Genomic DNA, 19,687 nt, shown 5'->3' on the forward strand with positions numbered 1-19,687 from the left:
CAATTAAATCTATCAAGCGATGATTCTTCAAATCCATCAGAATACCAAAAGCCGCAAGGAAATCTGATCCAATTATCGGTATCTTTACGTCCGCTACAAGAAATAGTCAACGTCGTCGTAAACCCAAGTCTGTTGTAATAAAACGCCTATCGTAGACGTGGATTTTGCTTCCGTTGGCCGCAAATAGTTCGAATGGAGAAGCGCCATTTCTTCTATCTCGGCAGATTGCCGGAATGATCGAAACATCGGAACCGGTATCGATTAGGTATTTGGTGTTAGAGCTACGGTCATAGAATACGGCGACTTTCACGCGTTACGCGTTACACTTCCGCCGTGCCGTGCGAACGAGAAACTAGTTTTTTGAGCTGAATGTGCAGGGTTCCCGGCACTTCAATGCTCGACCACCAAACTTTCTGTGGAACCAGCATATCTCCTCACTGCTACGGCTAGATCTCGAAGTAGATCTGCTTCTGGAAGAGCTTCGATTTGTCTTTAGTCGACGAATCTCAGCAGTCAGCGTGGCAATTTGTCCTTGTAAATTTGTGATTGGGGTCAACGGCATTGTGTTGGACATGGCAGCGACTTGGGATGAGCCCGGACATTCCAGCATTTTGTCTGTCATCTCAGCAAGTTTTCCAATTGTCCCATCACTGATAGCAAGGACAGCCTTGGCGTTGAGAGGCATTCGTTGAAGGAAAAACATTTTCATTAGATCATCCGTGACATTCAATCCGGCGCCCAGTTCCTGCAGTTTTGCCAGTAGGTGAGTTGGCCTCAGATCTCTCAAATCGCAATTTCCGAGAAGACGTTCCAAGCGCCCTTGCGCCAACACCTGGAAGCGAGAGATCAGTCGTGCTTTTATCGCCGCATATTTGCCCTCGTTTGGTGGATTCGTGACAAAATCTGCCACGTGACTGATAACGGATTGGTCGATTTTTGCTATTATGTGGTAAAAATTTGGTGTGATCACGCACGACGTTGGCCAAGGCGAATTGTGCCTCCGCTCAGGCGAACCACATTACAGGATCGTTCTTCCAAAACTCCGGTAGTTTTACGGCAACTCCGGCTGCGAGCGCTGCTGTCTCTTGTGGCTCATTTTCTGTCGACATTTCGATAAGTATGCAGCTAATTACGATGCTATACTACGAATACGATTACGTCCTCCGCGTCGGGGTCACCAAATGTGGGATTCCTTACTGGACGAGAAATAAAGAACTAGCTTTGATAAAAATGTACTTGTTTATTCCCGCACGCGATTCAAACTGAAAAACTAGGAAAGGTAAAGTACCGTCAACTGGGGGGAAGATGATCATTTTAAGACAAAACATGCAATAACAATGTGTGTTTATATTTAAAATCGAAACTAATATTTTCAAAACATGTACTGCTATATGTTGCAATAATCAACAACTTTACTTTTCTGGAATGCGTTCGCATATATTAAAATAAATTAAATTATCACACATTTTTTGAATAATCTGGTTTGGGGTGAAGTTGATCAAGACAGCTCTACCAAAACCATTATGACCTAGAAGTCAAAATACACTAGGTTATCTGTATGAATGTTGAATTTACTACGTAAAGAAGTCTAAGAAGTCAATATTTGAAACGAAAATAGCGTCATTTATGACTATCTCTCTCTTTCTTCCACAAAATACATTTTCATGATTATAATCGAAAACTCAGTTCTACCTAGCGGTAACATTACTTGAACGGAGAATATAGTTGACTACCGTTTCATAAAAAAAATGGCACTTTTGACTGACTCATCAAATGATCATCTCCACCTCAATGATCATCTTCCCCCAGTTGACGGTACTGTATTTTCGCATCTCTTTTCTCACGGCGATCAAAAACGCCAGGGGTGTTCGAATGTATAATTACCTTTGCAGCGGCACCACAATATCTTAAACGTTGCCATATGACCAAGATCGAGATTACTCAAGTTTAACCAAAACTCCGTTATCCACCACATCACCAGGTAGTTAATGAAGCAAATACTACAACCAAGGTTCTAGTTGTGTTCAACGCTTCAAGCGAAACGTCAACTAGGGTGACGTTGAATGATGCACTGTTAGTGGGACCCATCTTACAAAACGATCTTCGATCGATCATCATGCGGAGTAGGACAAAACAGGTGATGCTTGTGGCGGACGTCGAAAAAATGTTTCTACAAGACCTGGTTGGGGAGGAAGACAGACACTTGCAATCCATCTTGTGGCGATCATCACCGGAGGATGAAATCAGCACGTTTTAGCTGAATATTGTCACGTACGGCACGAAACGACCCTTTCTGGCTACCAGGGTTCTGAAGCAGCACTCACACGACGAGGAAGAAAGGTTTCCGCTCGCTGCCAAGGCAGTACGGGAGGACATGTACATGGATGGCGTAATAACGTAATAACGGGAACAAACGAGGTGGACAAAATGGTGGATTTGAAGGAAGCAGTTGCAAGATCGCATGGCGCAGGAGGATTAAATATCCGAAAGTGGACATCCAACCATCTGGAAGCTCTCTCGACCCGCATGTATCTCAGAGATATGACTTCACCAATATCGATCTTCAGAGAAAGGTGGGTGGTTACAGACTTTAAGACCTATACTCCAGATAATTCTTGGATAACCTTGAATGGAACAACTGTTTATTGCGTGTTCTTTGTTTACATTTACGTAAATTATTAAAAAATACAAAACTAAAAAATACTTACATTTACTTCGTCCAGCGCCAGGAAGATTAAAGCATTCTCGTCCAACGTTTTGAAGCTCAATGTCAAGCTGAACTGATTTTTGCTTCTATGACTAGATGATTTCTGCAGCACTGCGTAGCCTTCCCCGTTGAAGTGCCGCTCGCTGGTCGTGCTGGAGCTCTCCTGAGGTCCCAACATGGCACCTCCGCAGTTCCCACTGGACGACATGAAATGCCACAAACCAAGCTGCCGCTGATCGACATACAGCTGGCTAAGAACTAAACCAAGACCCTCCCTTGGTAGCATCTCCGGAACTCTTAAATTCTCCGGAACTCCACCGATCCATATCCTACTGCTTGGTCCCATGTTGATCGTAGAGAAAGAAGCGCTACTTGCCCCTTCAACAGAGTTGGCGGGACTCAGGACACCACTGTGCGTCATTCGACGTACGTTCAGATTCGCCAAGTTTAGAGTGCGATTCGCTTCGATAAAATACCATGCGTCATCGTACTTCGGATCACGCTGTTTGATCTCTGTCGGATGAGTGATCATCACTACTTTGTCGCCGAGGTTCCACACCAAACGAATTCTCCTATTGTGCATTTCGAGTGCAAAGAATCGCTGATTTTCGCCTTGCATATAGATTAGAGGCGAATCCGTACTGTCGGAGTTCAAAGCCACCGAAAGCATAATTCGATTCGTGGTAGACGGTCCATAAGATATTGGAGCGTAAGAACGCACGCAATCGTTTTGAGATTCGAGGGACACACGAATCTAAAAAAACAACAAGAAATTAGTCTTAAGTACATTATGATTACCGAAAATATCTCACCCCTTCTGCTGCATGCTTCGCCCTTGCAATCGTGTCTTTCAGTTCTTGAAGCTGAGCCGAAAACGACGCATTCCACGTCCGGAATTTTTCACTCTGAATCTTCTCGAGCTTCTCCACCCTGCTTAATTCCTTTTTTGCGTTCAAAATGTTTCCCAGCGACTGTGAAACGTTTTCCTCTGCCATCCCGAATTTTGTATCCCACTCCGGTTCCAATTTCGCCAGCTTCAATTTCAACTTGTACACATCGCTGTTCAACCCAACGGCTTCTTCCCGGACAAACTTCATTTGATCCGAAACGATATTCGCCTGGTCCAATGTTCCCTGTAACGTCTTCATCGCATCGCCTCTACTGATCAAACCTTCTTCCTCCACGACCTTATTATTATCCACCCCCGCCAGTCGCATTTTGTATCGCAAACTCTCAACCTGTTTCTCCTTCGACACCATAATCTCGTCTAATTCATTCGCCCTCTCTAATTCTTTGTGGGCCTTTTTCTCAATGTTCGACGACACATTCAATGCATGTTCGCTGCGATCGATCAACGGAACATCACCAAGCGGGTTCACCTTATTGTTTGCCACTCTCCCGCTATCTGTAGCATTGTCTGCCGAATCTTGAGCCGAAACAATGGCTGCGACGATGTTCTCGTATGCCATGCTTGCTTTCATAGCATTCGCGGCACCTTCCTCCGTATCTTTGAACAACCGCTGGAAATCGTCCGATTCCTGTTTCAATCGATTCGCATGTTCCTTTGCCTTCGGTACTTCATTCGTTATCAAATCCTCGAATTTCTCGTCAAACTCGATAATCGTTTCCTCCAGAGCATCATTCAGAAATTTTAAATTACCCTTATTCTGCTGTAACTGCCGATGATTATCTTTGATTTGTTCAAGTTTTACATTGCTCTCGGCCAGGATATCTTCATCCAAAAACCAATCGATTTCATCGAGCAGTTCGTCCGCCTGCTGAATCTTTCGCTGTACTTCAGCCAACTTCCTTTTATTCTTGCTGGAGAATGTCTCAGTCAGTGTAGCATTGTTGAATACTTCTTTGTTCAGCTTCTCGAAATGTTGCAATCGGCCGTTGAACACTTGCACCTCGTACATGATATCGTCAAGCCTTTTGTTTTGTCGCTGTAATACTTGCGATTTATTCCCCACTAAATCAAACTGTCGTTGCGCACATTCCAAAATATCCGGTCGAGATTTGCTTTGTGCGTACTTAGCTTTGATATCGTCCAACAGATCGGTAGCCTCTTTCACCGCGGCTGGCAGTTTGACGTGAGTGTCACTGGTTCCGTAGTTGTTCAGGATCCGTATCGTATTTTCGATATCATCTTTCATTTCGTTCACATCGTTCGCCAGAGCAGCGGATCGTTCCATCGTTTTGATAACTGAGATATCCCGGAACTCATTCAACCGGTTGGCAAGCTTCTTATGATTTTTGTTCAACCGGGTTGCGTTGTGTTCCATCTGAAAGCAAACACAAATAGGTCAGTAGAATTGCCCGTAGATAGATAAAAAAATCATTACTTACATCATCCAAAATTGTTTGATCGAAATTGACTATACGATCCTTAACATCCAAAAGTCTGCCAACTGAGGTTCCTAAGTATTCCGCTTCTTGCTCAAATCGTTCCAGATCGATCCATGGGGCTGGGATTCCGTTCTTATCTATGTGAGCGGTCTCTCGATCCAAATAATCAGTCAGATAGGTGAAATCGTCAATAAGAGTAACAGTGCAATTGTCACAGGCTGTAATGCAAACAATATTTATTGCATGAGTACTATTTACGAGACGAGTAGTATGCTTACCTTTGCATTTGTAGTTTTGAACAATGTGCTTAGGTTGCTCACAGCGATCGCATTTCGCTCCAGTAATCCCCGGTTTGCACCGACAATTGCCAGTCCAAGCATCACATTCTTCGGAGGCGCTTCCCTCGCGATTGCATCCGCAAGACTCGCATCGACCGTCCTCCAAATGAGGGAACCCAAAGTAACCCTTTTCACAGGACTCGCAAAGCCGTCCCGTATAGCCAGGTTTGCAAATACAGCTCACCTCATCGCCATGAACCACACAACCTTTGGCAAAGTTTTTCCTCGTTTCGGGACACGGACAAGCTTGGCAAGACCCATGGATAGGATTCCCATAAAATCCTTCCGCGCACTTTTCACAGTGGTCTCCCCCGGTATTATTCCGACAGTTCTGTGAACAGGGATCATTTGATATCAAGCTCGAATGAATTAGAATAGAAACTTACCACACAAATTCCGGTTTCAGGGTGGCACTCGTTGCTGCGGCCGTTGCAATCGCATGGAATACTCTTTCCGATGTAATCGTCGATCGTCTCTGGTAATTTATTCGGAATCTGTGGCTTAAAGCGGTAATAGCCGGATCCAGGATTTTGACAAGACAATCCACTGTATTCGACTGGACAGTTGCATCGTTCGATTCCATAGGCATGATTGTTTTCTGCACCCTCTACGAAAATTCCCATATCCAACGTAACGTTCGTCAATCTTGAAAATGAGAAGTTATAAAATACTATTTATCACATATTTTACATACACGAAAACAACTTACAAAACTTGACGAAAGTCGGTGCTGATGGTGCCTCTGACGAATACATGTCGTACGTTTTGCAACGCAACCATAAGAATTGCCCGAGTTATAACATTCCCATCGTAATGATTTTTCCAGAACCTCTCATGCAACAATGCCGAATGATGAATAACCTCCTTGTCATACACTATCTGATCTTCATAATAGTCCAAAACCAATTCGTCGTGAGTGTGCAGTTGAACCAAGGGAAACTGCCGGAGCGATGCTTCCGGAATATTTTGGTGTGCTCCTACCGTTACCAAGGTGAAATTCAGCAAACCTGCATAGCTCGTGATTCGATCGCCAAGAAACTGGGATGGAAGTTGGAAGTATAAAGGGTACTGGAAGGCGCTATACGCTCCTATCGAAACGTTTCCCGTCGAACTGGGAATCAAATCCAAGTTGTTCATACTTTTAACCTCCGACGCTTCTCTGTTAGTTCTGCTGCCTTCCAGTTGGATTACTACAACGTAATCAAAATCATAATCGTCTTCTTCACGCACCACATACTCAACGCTCAGATTCCGAGATCCCTGCAGACGAATCTGCCCCCACGAAAGCTCACTTTGCTCACAATCCTGCGATCTACCAAAGCAGAAGCACCTCGTGCATCCATCAGGATTTACCGAGGCCAAACCGAAAGTGGCCGATTTACACTGCTCGCACTGTCGCCCAAAGGTCATCACTCTACACCGACACTGGCCATGCTCATCACAGTCGAAACTACCATCGGGGTTAGCACTCGATCCCCGCTCATCGCAGTTACACCGGCGACAGTTGGGATATCCGTAGTATCCGATGGAGCACGCGTTACACTGCCTGCCGGTGAATCCCTCCTTACAATTGCACTGTCCGGTTGCGCTGTTACAGGACTGTCCAACGGAGCCAACATTGTCGCACTCGCAGTGCTGGCACCCCTTCTGGAACACGTTGCCCCAGGTGTTGGCGTCGCAGATACGGCACTCATGGCCATGACTGTTCGGTGGACACAAACATCGGCCCGTATCCGGATCGCACACGTACGCTGCGCTCGCACACTGCTCACATCCTGCAAATGAAGAGTAGAAGATGGTCTGTATTCGAAATATCATATATTTTAGGTATTGTAGGAACATAGAGCAAGAAGAATTAGACTACATATTCGGTTTGTAATTGGGTAATTCGCTTTGTTTTGTATAGATTTCGTTTGTATTTTGAGCCACGTCCAGTTTTTGATCTTTTCGTCGTGTTAATTGTTGTACTTCGTATTGGGATTAGTGTTGTTAAAATTTGATCACACTGTGTGTGTACAACGGAAAAGTGAAGAATTACACTATTATCTAGTAATTATCCTGAGAAACCAGTGACTATGAAAACAAAAAAGATTAATCGCAATCCGGAATGAGATGTCACTTTCATTCCCTTTTTCTTCACTGTCTTCTATCGGCACTTCGACTGCCGTACAATACAGTACAGAATTTCTTTTAAATAAGGGCTGAAGGCCGAAAATTTCGTTCAGCCAAACTGGTCATTTGACCGAAAAAGATATTCTCCAAATATTGCTTCTGTATCTGATGCTGTATCATCGATCTGGTTCATGTTAACGATGCTCTTTTGGCAAATATTTAGTTTTTCGAAGCAGTACGATGCTCACAATCCTGCGATCAAATTAGTAGCTTCGTACCCAATACCTATTACTTACGATGTAGTACATGACTTTATTGGATTCGATTTTAAAACGAGGAAATTTTGAGTAACTGAATGCAGCATTGACGATAAACTGAACTATCTTGATTCGAACCATGATGTAAACGACGACGCGTCCGACGCGACTGTATTACTACCGAGCAGTCCGAGGCGTAACCAACACTCCATTTGCACGGGTCTAGACATATCCTTGGACTAAGCTTTCCGAGCTAATGTCCTCGCCACACGCTGTTGTTAGCAAAAGTCTCTCATTGATGAAACGCGGACAAGCAAAGAACTAATGTTCCGCCGTTCCGTTCCACACTCATGGCATTACGGTGAAGATGCCCAAACCTCTGAAGGCAGCCATGACCTGACAAGAACTGTGTGAAGTGGAATTTAACTTCCATGTGCACTCTACTTATCCAATCCGGCATCTTGAGTATCTGACGGTTTATCTTTCTTTGGCAAAAATGTTCCAATCCCATGTTCATCATACTACTAGTCTTATCCAGTATTTTGCGTTCGGTAATGGCGGCCAAGTGAGTGCCTTTTTGACATTCAAGAGGTAGAAAATATTTACACATTTTAATCTTCGTAGGCGTTGAATTCCTGAAAAATATTGGCACTCATTAGCGAAGTTCTCGAACGTCAAAATATGCTCTGTTGATTTTTCATTTTGCTACAATTATTTATGTAATGTTTAACCATATCTTCTGATTTCAGCTACAAAGATTTTACCCTCGTTTTTTAATTCACCATAAAAAATGGAAACCTGAGAATGCACATAAGTTGGCTGATTCGCTCTTAGGACGACCTGGCGAATACTTAGACGGATTAGATGGATGGTCGGTCCAGACTCCGGGCACCAGGACGTCAGAATGAGTTTGATGGACATCAAATTTTAGTTAGTTTAGTTTAGTTTGGTTTCATTTCAACGAGCTTGTAAAGATTCGATGATCGCAGATTCTTTCTCAAAACTCGTGATTGAGTTGGTGGAAGTCAATTGAAAAACTGTGCTGTAAATTCGTCCGTCCAAAAAGAATTGCCCTCTAAGCTCTTATATATTAGAGCAGTGTTTTTTTTTTCTTCCTAAACAATGGAGGGGGAATCTGCTCAACAGACATCCTGGGTTGACCAGGAAGTGCTGGGTTAGGGGCCACCTCCAATGAGGGAGGCAGGACTGCATCCCCGACCAGCTAAACCGTTTCCATTGCCGCCAAGCCCATCGTCCCTTCGGTACAACCAGAAAGTAATGCTTCAAAGGGGGGCCAGTGCATAACGCACCCTCGAGGTTAGCTGCGTGTCCTTGCAGCATCGAACATCGTGACTCGCTTTTTTAGAAGAACACCATAGTATCGTGCCAGCGCATTGCCGGCTTTCCAGGTGGCCTTACCACGCCCTATGTCCTCGGAAGGTGGGAAGGGTCGACTTCGCGCCTGCTTCCCTCTGCACGACTGGTATCAAGAATGATGATGCCGCGTGCACCCCAAATTGACCTCTCTGCGATAGGGCCTATTCGCCAGCACACAGAGGGACTTGCCGACGCGGTGCCTACGCCTGCCCCAGCCTTGACGAGGACCCTTTTCCGTCCTCGGGCTCGGAACCTGCCCGGTTGACCGACGCCGCGAAAGCGACGATACCATGTTGTTCTTCACGCAGCCACTTGTTCGATAAAAGGATCGAGTTCGACCACAGGGCACCGGTATGACCCATGAAGCCGACTCCGAACCCTTGGACCACCTCTTATTTGCGCCTGAACTAGCCATTCCTCGAGTCCACGCGCCACCTTCTGTGTAGCTCCGAGACGATTTGGACGATAGCCGATAAAACGGCGTTCCAGCCAACTTCATCTTTACACATCCTCCAGACTAGGTTGTCCGGGGTAGTGTCCAGACCACATGTGGCAAGCATGTGGTCACGCATTGTGCGAAAACGCGGGCACACGAACAACACGTGTTCCGCCGTTTCCTCTAAACCTGCGCACACCGGACACTCGGGCGAGCCCGAGTGTCCGAACCTGTGTAGGCACTGTCGGTAGCAACCATGGCCTGTAAGGACCTGGGTCAGGTGGAAAGTGATTTCCCCATGGCACCTCTTGACCCACGTACCTACCTCCGGTATCAACCTATGTGTCCATCTACCCTTAGTGGAACTGTCCCACGCACGCTGCCATTTGACCATTGAGGCCAACCTGACAGTCCTACGGATGCCTCTCGTGTCGCGCATTTCGAAGCACTCTATGTCTTCACCGATAACGATGTCAATAGGCATCATACCGGTGATGACGCAAAGTGCATCGTGCGACACGGTACCGTACGCGCTCGCAACTCTTAGGCACATGAGCCTATACGTACTTTCTAACTTCGTTCTGTAGCAGTTAATACGCAGGGCCGTGCCCCAAGCTGGCCCTCCATACCTCAGTATTCATTTCATTTATTTAGTCTACATCTAAACAGATAACACTGAATCAACAATTTGACGCCACAATACACGGTTCGAGGCCGCATCTCTCCATCCTCGGATACGCCCCACGCTCGCCAAGTCGTTCTGCACCTGGTCTGCCCATCTCGCTCGCTGCGCTCCACGCCTTCTCGTACCTGCCGGATCGGAAGCGAACACCTCAGTATGGACAGAGCGATTGCTGGCATAAACCGCAGAGCTATTGGCCATCATCCGGGACAATGCCATTATAGCTGTGGAGGCACGCTTGCAGGCGTAATTGATGTGGCTATCAAAGGTGAGCTTATCGTCGATCATTACCCCCAAGAGTTTGATGGAGCGTTCAGAGGTGACCGCGCAGTTGGCTGCCCTTATCACCACTTGTTGCTCCGACTTTCGGTTCTTAACAACAACCACCTCAGTCTTGTGGTGAGCCAGTTCTAACTTCCTGGAACTAATCCACTCCTCCACAATTGCGATCGAGTGAACTGCAGTCAACTCCACCTCTTCAATCGATTCGCCGTAGACCTCCAGCGTAATATCGTCAGCAAAGCCGACGATTACCACGCCCACCGGGAACTTCAACCTCAAGACACCGTCGTACATGACGTTCCATAACACCGGACCCAGTATGGAACCTTGCGGAACCCCTGAGGTTATGTCAATGCACTTCCGACCCGCCTCCGTGTCGTATACCAGTACTCGATTCTGGAAGTAGCTTCCGAAAATCTTGTACAGGTACTCGGGAATTCCAAGATGCAGGAGCGCATCTGCAATAGCTGCCCAACTGAGTCGAGAGTCACTACTGCACAATAGCGAACTCCCCTCCTCTTACGCTGGATAAATATCTCCGCGGATTTGGTAACCAACAAGATAGCGTCTACGGTCGACTTACCCTTTCGGAAGCCAAACTGGTTACTCGATAGACCATCCGCGCCCTCCGTGCGTATCAACAACCTGTTGAGGATGATCTTCTCGAGCACCTTCCCCACCGTATCAAGCAGGCATATTGGTCTATATGCCGACGGATCCACCGGTGGTTTTCCCGCCTTTGGCAATAGGACCAAGCTCTGCCTTTTCCATGCTTCAGGGAAGACTCCCTCGTCCAGGCATCTCTGCATGACAGATCTGAACATCTCGGGAGCCTCAGCAATGGCCGCTTTGATGGCCAGGTTCGGAATACCATCTGGTCCTGGCGCCTTACCTACACTAAGGGACTGTGCAATCCCCGCAAATTCCGCCACAGTTACTCTTCCCTCGTCGGCCACCCTGGCCCCTGGCAGCTCCACAAAGGGATGCCAGGGACTTGGGTCGTGACGTGGGAAGAGCCCCGCGATGATCCTCTCCAGCATCTCTGGCCATTACGACCCTATAGGCGTCAACCCATGGATTCGCGTTGGCACTTTGACACAGGCCCTCGAAGCAGGCTTTTTTGCTTGATCTAATCTCAGTCATAAGAGCGGCTCTAGCAGCCACGAATTGCTTGAGTCCACCAGTAAGGTGTGTCAGAGTGTGTGTCAGGAGGAGTGACAGGGTGTGCTGGAGTGAGCACCGAAATAAGTCTCAAACTAGTGTGCTAGAGTGTGAATCAGGTGGCAGGGTGAGCACCCAAGTTAGACTCACATGGTGCGTCAGAGAGGGTCATAGAGGGACGGAGGCCAAGGGAGAATTATCGGTATTACCTTCACTGGCCGAGGCCGACACTCCAGTACACTCTCGTGTGGTAGCTTGGCAACTACTAAGCACGTGTGCTGGGTCGTGCGTTAATGCCATATAAAAAAACTTCTGTAAAAAAACGCTTTCGGCAAACAGGCGAACAAAAACTGAGCGAAAACATAAATGTGAGTTCACAATGTTCTGAAAACTCATATGTACATTATGTGGAAGATATTGATTTGAAACATGTATTGGAGGTAACCACTCTCCCTTCGATGGGACTCAAAGCCACGACCCTCAGTATACTGAGTATAGAGCGCCACCTAGAGGTAAAAGAGTAGAAGGTATGCATATTCCCATACATTTAGTCGATTTTTCCTATATAAACTTCATGATTGTTGAACACCCAGTTAGACTTGACGGATCTGGCTGAAATTTGTTACAATAGCTTTTGGGAGCAGAAAACTTTATTGATGCCAACGAAACAATATGTATTACAGTGAACGTTCGCTAATTGGGTTTTCTTTATTTGAGTGATTTTCAGTTGGGGGTTCGTTAACTGAGACAAAACCCTATTAAAAAGCAGCTAAACGTCAAAATGTGATATCAAAACGACGCTAACGTTTTGTTTCCTTGTTTGGTGGCGGGATCGATATTTCTTGGCGCATAAAATTTTCCTTTTTTCATGCCCCAATTTCAATAGAGCGGAGATAATGGATCACCATCGAAGATTCTCCACTCTTCCCGTTCTGGAAATGTGTCATATTATCAACACTGACAAAATGGTAAACAAACGAAGCGATTGCGACAGTTTAAGTACAGTGTATGCAGGAATTTTACACACACTGAAAACAAGAAATAGAACAGATAACCGTAGAACACAAAACCAGACAAACACCAACAATAATGATAATGACACTCAATAGATAGAGAAATCAAATTACAAACATCATCTAGACACTCATGACATTTTTTTAAAAATAGATAAGGCCGATACAAATATTTCAAATCTATTTTGTCTACCCCCTCGGATTTTTTTTGCCAAAAAATAATATTTTGAAGGGGCAACAAAATTAAATTCGTATAATTTTGAGGATTTTCAAAACATTCTTTAACAAATCCGAGGAGTTTTTTTTAAATATTTATTTTTATTATCCCATCCCCCCCCCCCCCTTGATCTTTCGGAGACCAGTAGGACAAATAACGGCCTAATTACAAAATGACAGTTGAACACGAATATTACTGACTATCAGCAAAGTAGTGAATAAGCACCCAGGTTTTTCATTTTTTAAATCCCAATATTTTGTTCAATGTTAGTAATTGTCATTAATATGTTGCATTGTATAGTGATGAATGTTTAACTGTTAATTGTTTAAGGAAATTGACGATATTTGTTAATGTTTTAATGACAATCAATGAGCTCAACCAACCAACCAACGGTGTTCTCCACAAAAGTTACTGTTTCATAGTGATTTTCATACAAACTTCATACTGTTCGTGCATCCAAATTAGCTAAAAATTTGGAAGGATCATTAGAATGGCAAATGCAATCGTTTAAGCATTGGGGAGCAAAAAAGTCAAAATTTGAATCACTCTAGTGCTCACTGGTGAAAAAATCACAAAAATAAGAAACAAACCAAATTCCTTTTCATTGCTTTGTTGTTGATGGGATGGAAATAGGAGCTATGGGATGAAGTGCCGAACCGTTCCCCTACATGGTACAGAGGCAGAGCGAAAGGTTACCGAAGGATGAAAAAAAACTATGCTTCAAGTCTTTTATTAGCGCTCTATCCTGGAGTATGATGTCGTAGTATGCTGCCGTTAATCATAGATTTATTGCTTTTTACGCCACTAAGTTTTGAGCATGTTCGATGTATGAGCAATTCAGAGAATGTAAAACAACAACATTGCCAATGACAACAACATTGTCCTCTCTTGTAAATGTTGGGACAAACTCAACTCGCAATAAGCGTTTGTCCCAAACTGCAACAGAATAGGACAATGATCGCCTGCCGCGCATTTAGAGAATTAATCGATTTTCGACGATGTTGTTAGTTAATTAAGCATCTGTTATCAATGCTTAGACATAAACTTAACCATCTGTTAACATGATTTGTGTTTTACTTCTGAAATATACAAGTTAGCGTAGTTTGAAAAGTTCACAACAATTACCTCTCCATGTTTGTTGCAAATCAAATGCAACGCAACATTGTCTTTATCCTCTGCAGATAAGGACAAGAATTTATCGCTATTCTCTTTTGTTTCTTGTTTTTTGCATTTTTCAGCGACAATTACATTCCTTGATAAGCATACAAGCATATGGAGACGCATGGTACATTGGTTCACCAACTCCTTGTGATAGGTGATTGATTTCTACCTTTCATAGTAGGAAATGGTTTTTGATGAAACATCTCTTACATCTTTTTACAGCTCAACAGTTCAGGTATTAACTTAAAGTTCATTACTTGTACTTTGTTATGCGTAAGAGATTGACTGCTACAAATTTCCCGTTGTCAAGTAGCAATTAAATCAAATATGACCTAAAATTCCAATAAAACTGTTATAACTTTTTTATTTTTAAAGTTTTTAAGTCACAACAACCACCAAACGGCGTATTTTAATATCATCTAAAACTTTCTAGAACATGCAAAAAATGTAGAAATGAAAATAAAAAAGATATGATGAAAAAAACATTTTTAAGGGGTTGTGATACTTACTCTTACATCCTTGACTAGAAAACCCGTAGTAACCCTGCTGGCAGCGATCGCAGTTGATGCCCTCGACGCCGGTTCTGCAGAAGCACTGACCGCTCTGCGTATCGCACTCGCGATGATCGCTCCCGTTGGGGTCGCACGTGCACGGAATGCAACCCACGCCGGACAGCAAATTCCAGTAGCCGATCGCGCACTTGTTGCACTGCCGACCCGTGACATTGGGCTTGCAGACACACTGACCGCTGTGCCGGTTGCACAACCGGTTTGCCGACCCCTCCACGTGGCAGTGGCATCCTGAAACGAGCGAAAACGGAATGGAAAGGGAAATTGTATCAGTCGGTTCATTAGCAGAGCGAGCGAGCGGCTCGGTAGATTTGATATTTTGATTACAGAGGAACAGAAACGTCGCAATCGCGAGAGGAAAGTTGATCTCTATCAGAGCTGGAAGCGGTCTTCCCGAAAGGGCCCGAAAATATGTAAACAAGCAAGAGATGACAAAATGCTAATAATCGCGATCGTATCAATCGCCTCGCGCGGGTTGTGGGATTGAAAAATGGACCAAAAGGTTATTTATGAGCTCGTAATTACACGCTCGATGCCGTGGATAAATGGAAACACGGAGGGGGTGTCCCTTTTGCTGCACAGCAAAAAATATTTGAAAATTTTCAATTTACTTTTATAGATGCTCATAATTGAACTCCAAAGTCAATAAGACTTGCAGGTTTATGCAGACTGTAGGCCATTTGCATAAACATTCAATATTTATTTTCGGCTTTGAAAGTTTAATTATTTTTGCTGTGCTAGTTCCACTCCATTTCGAACCTCGATCATTCGCTTGTTTGGTTTGGGTTGTTTGGCCGCAATTCAATTTCTCCGTACATAAATAAGCGGAACAGATATGTCCCACTCGATAAAGATCGATGCAGATCGGCTTCATGCCGGCCAGAAGTCCATGTCACTCATAAATCTTGGGAGCAATTTGGTGGTACCCGGGAAGGGTGCCAAGCCGTGCGCGTCTTCCAGCTGTACAAGATTTTTGCATAAATCTCTTTTCCTGGTCGAGCTGCCAAGCGCTCCTCGCTGGGACTGTTTTACGGGAGATTTGGGGGCCGTTTTGGTAACAGTGATCGTAAACTCAAGATATTTATCGTATATTCGTGTACGCGTATCGGATTGATTTATGGAATGTCTTGAATAAATCAAATATTTGATTAATAATTATTTATTGCGCTGCCGTTAGCAATTTGTTGAACAATGTTGATGTGAAGATGACTTGCGCATAGAGGACCGCATGATGGAATTCGAGTGCAAAAGCACATTTAACAAAATGAAAATAAATGTTCGAAGTTATAGCTTGAAAAGTCCTAACTATAGTTAACAAAAATACCATTTTGACTCAAATCCCGAACATGACTCATATTCCGAAAACTCGCTTTAAATTGGCCATTTAAACTTATTCGCGTGATTGGTTCCATATGATCATGAGTTCATTTGCATTCTTCATCCACTGTACTAAGTACACGTAAAGGCTATGTAAACACTACAGAACCGATCTTTTGATAGAAAGCTCGGAAACCCATAGTGTTATGTGCCAATCGACTCAGCTTGACAAATTGAGGTGATGTCTGTATGTGTGTATGTATGTATGTATGTGTGTGTACAAAAAAAATGTGAGACATACTTTTTTGTACTTAGCCCTATCTGATTTGCTTGCAACAGGTTGCATTCGACGTGGAGTCCTTCATAATTTTTCATAGTAATTACTTCTTCTTTGAAAATTGCTCATTCTTCAACTTTGATTGATATGATGAATGTGTTATTTCTACTTGAAGTTAAATGCATTTCATAAATTCTTTCGGAATACTCCCAACTTGTTATCAACTTGTTCTTGATCGACCTTTTGTCCCTTTCAACCTTTTGTCCTTTTCAACCTTTAGTACTTTTCGACCTTTTGTTCTTTTCGACCTTTTGTCCTTTTCGACCTTTTGTCCTTTCGACCTTTTGTCCCTTTCGACGTTTTGTCGTTTCGACCTTTTGTCTTTTCGACCTTTTGTCTTTTCGACCTTTCGTCCCTTCGACCTTTTGTCATAGATTCGAGAAAAGCACAATCACCGCTAGGTGGATTATTCTAAGTTTTTTTATGTGGTTGCACTGCATATGACTAATAGAATGTTAAGTTAAATCACGTTAAATCAATACAGTAATTCTCGCGTAAACCGTGATTACGGCTTATAAGCCAATGGTAAACAAAGCCTTCTTTTGCTGATTCTGAGCTCATATTTCCTCGTTTAAGCAAACTACCACGACGACCATGTGGCGGAAGACTTCATCTTTCTGCTGGTGGTGTTGGTTTGCTAGGGCAAGCCGTCATGAGTTCAGAATCGTCGAAACAAGGCTATGCTTACGTTTGGCTTATAAGCTCTAATCATATTTTATAGAAGAATTGGACAAAATTGTTTCTTGTACGACAATGCTGTACACTATATTTTTACTACAAATAATATAATTTTACTACATAATATAATTTTACATAATATTATTTTACTACAAAAAAAAAATTATCAGGCGCTATCATACGCATTCGCTGATTTTCATACAAAATGGTAATGCTTGAGAATTTAAAATCTCGATTTCTAGCGATTAGATTGAAATTTTCAATAAATGATAGTTTTTATCTTTCTTGTACAACGAAGTTGTACCAAAAGGCTATTATTTCACTACGATAACGAACTTTCTATAGAAGCCTCTGAGACCCATAGCTGAGTCGATTGTCAGCTCGACGAACTGAGCACATGTCTGTCTGTCTGTCTGTCCGTGCGTATGTATGTGAGTTTGTGAGTGTATGTGTGTGCACAAAAGCTAAGAAAAAACATTAGACAACTTTTCGTATAGTAATCCGTAATCCATTTTCACGCAACAAGTTTTATTCGACTTGAATCGAGTCGCTTGGCTTGAGTTGAGTTAAGTACGAGACACTGAAGGCGGCCTTACTGTAGAGGTCAAAATACGTATTTGTCAAAGGTACAATAATGTGGTGGAATGAAATGGGATTGTACAAACTCGTCTTAGACAAGTGAAGATTCTCCACTAGAAGCTCAAAATATCTTTCTCAACCGATGGGTGGATATCTATTCTTAATAAAATCAAACTTTTCGAGCATTTTTGACTTTGACAATAAAAATAGCACCATACTTCTTGTGGGATTTCGACCATCGCAGAGGAAAAAAACTTGCATGCGGATGTTCCACTACGCAAGGTCTGTAAAAAAACCATTCTCCTTGCGGGTGTCCGGCCAACGCAAAAGCAAGAATCTCTTGGACGTGGGTGTCCCACGTGGGTGTTGGACGTGAATGTGAGCATCCAATCATACGTTGTTGATTCCGAGCATCCAATCATACGTTGTTGAATGTTGATCATTCCGACCCACAATAACAGCATTCTTCCTGCGGTCGTCCCACAAACGTAGAGGACGCATCTCAAAAATATGGGCGTCCCACCACGCAGAAATGTGTTTATTTCGAACCCAAAAAAAACACCATTGTTCTTACGGGCGTTCCACCAATGCAGAGGAAGTACCTCATGTTAGCTGTATTAGCACGAAATTGTGATCATTCCGATCTATAATATAATACGATTGTTGTTGCGGGCGTCGCATCACAATAATAACATTCTTCTTGCGGGCGTCCCATCAACGCAGACTATCAGGGCTGATATGAACCGTCATGCGACTTACGAACAGAGGTATGTTAGGCTTGTTTATTTTGCAGGCCTGTTCAATACCGCAAAGTTACCATATCCATCTTGACGGTGGCTTAAAACATTATTACGATATTCTGAACTGAGAAGTTGTCCAACCATTGATGGAAATGTTTTGATAAAAAACCAGCGAATGTTGTGAACTCTGCTAGATTTTTTGAATCCGTATTCAATCCAAGCTCTGCTACCGATGCCGAAGCTGAATCCGCCTCGCTAGACGTTCCTTTGGACTTGATTAGCCTAACAACATTCGTGGTCACCCCCGAAATGGTCATCGCAGCCGCCAAGAAGCTGAAAAGCCCTCTGTCTCCGGTTCCAGATGGGATTCCATCTTCCCACTTCTGTCCATTCTGTTCCACTGTTTTTGCCGAGCCTCTCGCTTCTATTTTCTCCGGCTCACTCGATGATGGCATCTTTCTGGAGATTTGAAAGCAATCCTATATGTTTCCTGTCTTCAAAAATGGTGACATAAGGGAAGTCAGAACTACAGGGGGATAACTAGCTGCGTCCAAGCTATTCGAAATAATGGTTAGTGAGTTGATTCTTAGTAAATCGAAGAATTACATTTCAGCAGATCAGTACGGTTTTATACCAGGAAGGTCGGTCACTACGAACTTGCTAGTTTTCACTAACACCTGCGTGAATGCCATGGAAAGCAAGGCTCAAGTAGATGTTATCTACACCGACTTAAAAGAAGCCTTTGATAAAATCGACCACAGCATGCTGCTGACCAAACTTTTCCGTCTTGGTAGCTCCACAAAGTTTTCATCATGGTTGAGCTCGTACCTAACTGGAAGGAAACTACGAGTGAAAATGGATTCCTATGTTTCATCGTCCTTCTGCAGTTCTCCTCGTGTACCTCAGGGAAGCAACTTGGGATCACTGTTGTTCACGTTATTCTTCAACGATGTCGCTGCAAAACATGGACTGGGTTGCAAAATCATTTATGCTGACGATCTGAAAATTTATTTGGTGATTCGATCGACTAACGATTGTCGCCGATTACAAAGTTTGCTGGATATCTTTGTTGCCTGGTGTCATCGGAACCGACTTATTATCAGTGGTCCGAAATGTTCCGTGATGACGTTCCATCGATTAAAGGAGCCAATATTGTTCGATTACCGGATAGATAGCACGATACTTGAAAGAATTCAGAAGGTTTCCGATCTTGGAGTTAGGATCCAAAGCTGACATTCAACTCTCATTATACTGCGATAATTTCCAAAGCAAATCGTCAGCTTGGCTTTATTGCTAAAATTGCCAAAGATTTTACCGATCCATATTGCTTCAAGTCACTGTATTGTGCGCTTGTATGACCTATCCTTGAGACCGT

The 19,687-nt window shown here is 43.6% G+C and overlaps 1 protein-coding gene across 3 annotated transcripts in view; it reads right to left on the minus strand.

The window, feature by feature from the left end:
• The window catches only part of LOC134212149 (laminin subunit alpha lam-3), a 536,022-nt gene that overhangs the window by 26,259 nt on the left and 490,076 nt on the right, over positions 1–19,687 (minus strand). For all 3 annotated transcript variants that reach the window (XM_062689752.1, XM_062689751.1, XM_062689753.1), the window contains exons 11-17: positions 14,602–14,892; positions 6,104–7,169; positions 5,781–6,039; positions 5,335–5,725; positions 5,057–5,274; positions 3,520–4,992; positions 2,709–3,461 (exon numbers count right to left, since the gene is read on the minus strand). In XM_062689752.1, coding sequence (XP_062545736.1) covers positions 2,709–3,461; positions 3,520–4,992; positions 5,057–5,274; positions 5,335–5,725; positions 5,781–6,039; positions 6,104–7,169; positions 14,602–14,892 — 4,451 coding nt within the window. The remainder of the gene's footprint in view (positions 1–2,708; positions 3,462–3,519; positions 4,993–5,056; positions 5,275–5,334; positions 5,726–5,780; positions 6,040–6,103; positions 7,170–14,601; positions 14,893–19,687) is intronic.

This window comes from Armigeres subalbatus, chromosome 2, assembly GCF_024139115.2.
Source record: "Armigeres subalbatus isolate Guangzhou_Male chromosome 2, GZ_Asu_2, whole genome shotgun sequence".
NCBI lineage: Eukaryota > Metazoa > Arthropoda > Insecta > Diptera > Culicidae > Armigeres > Armigeres subalbatus.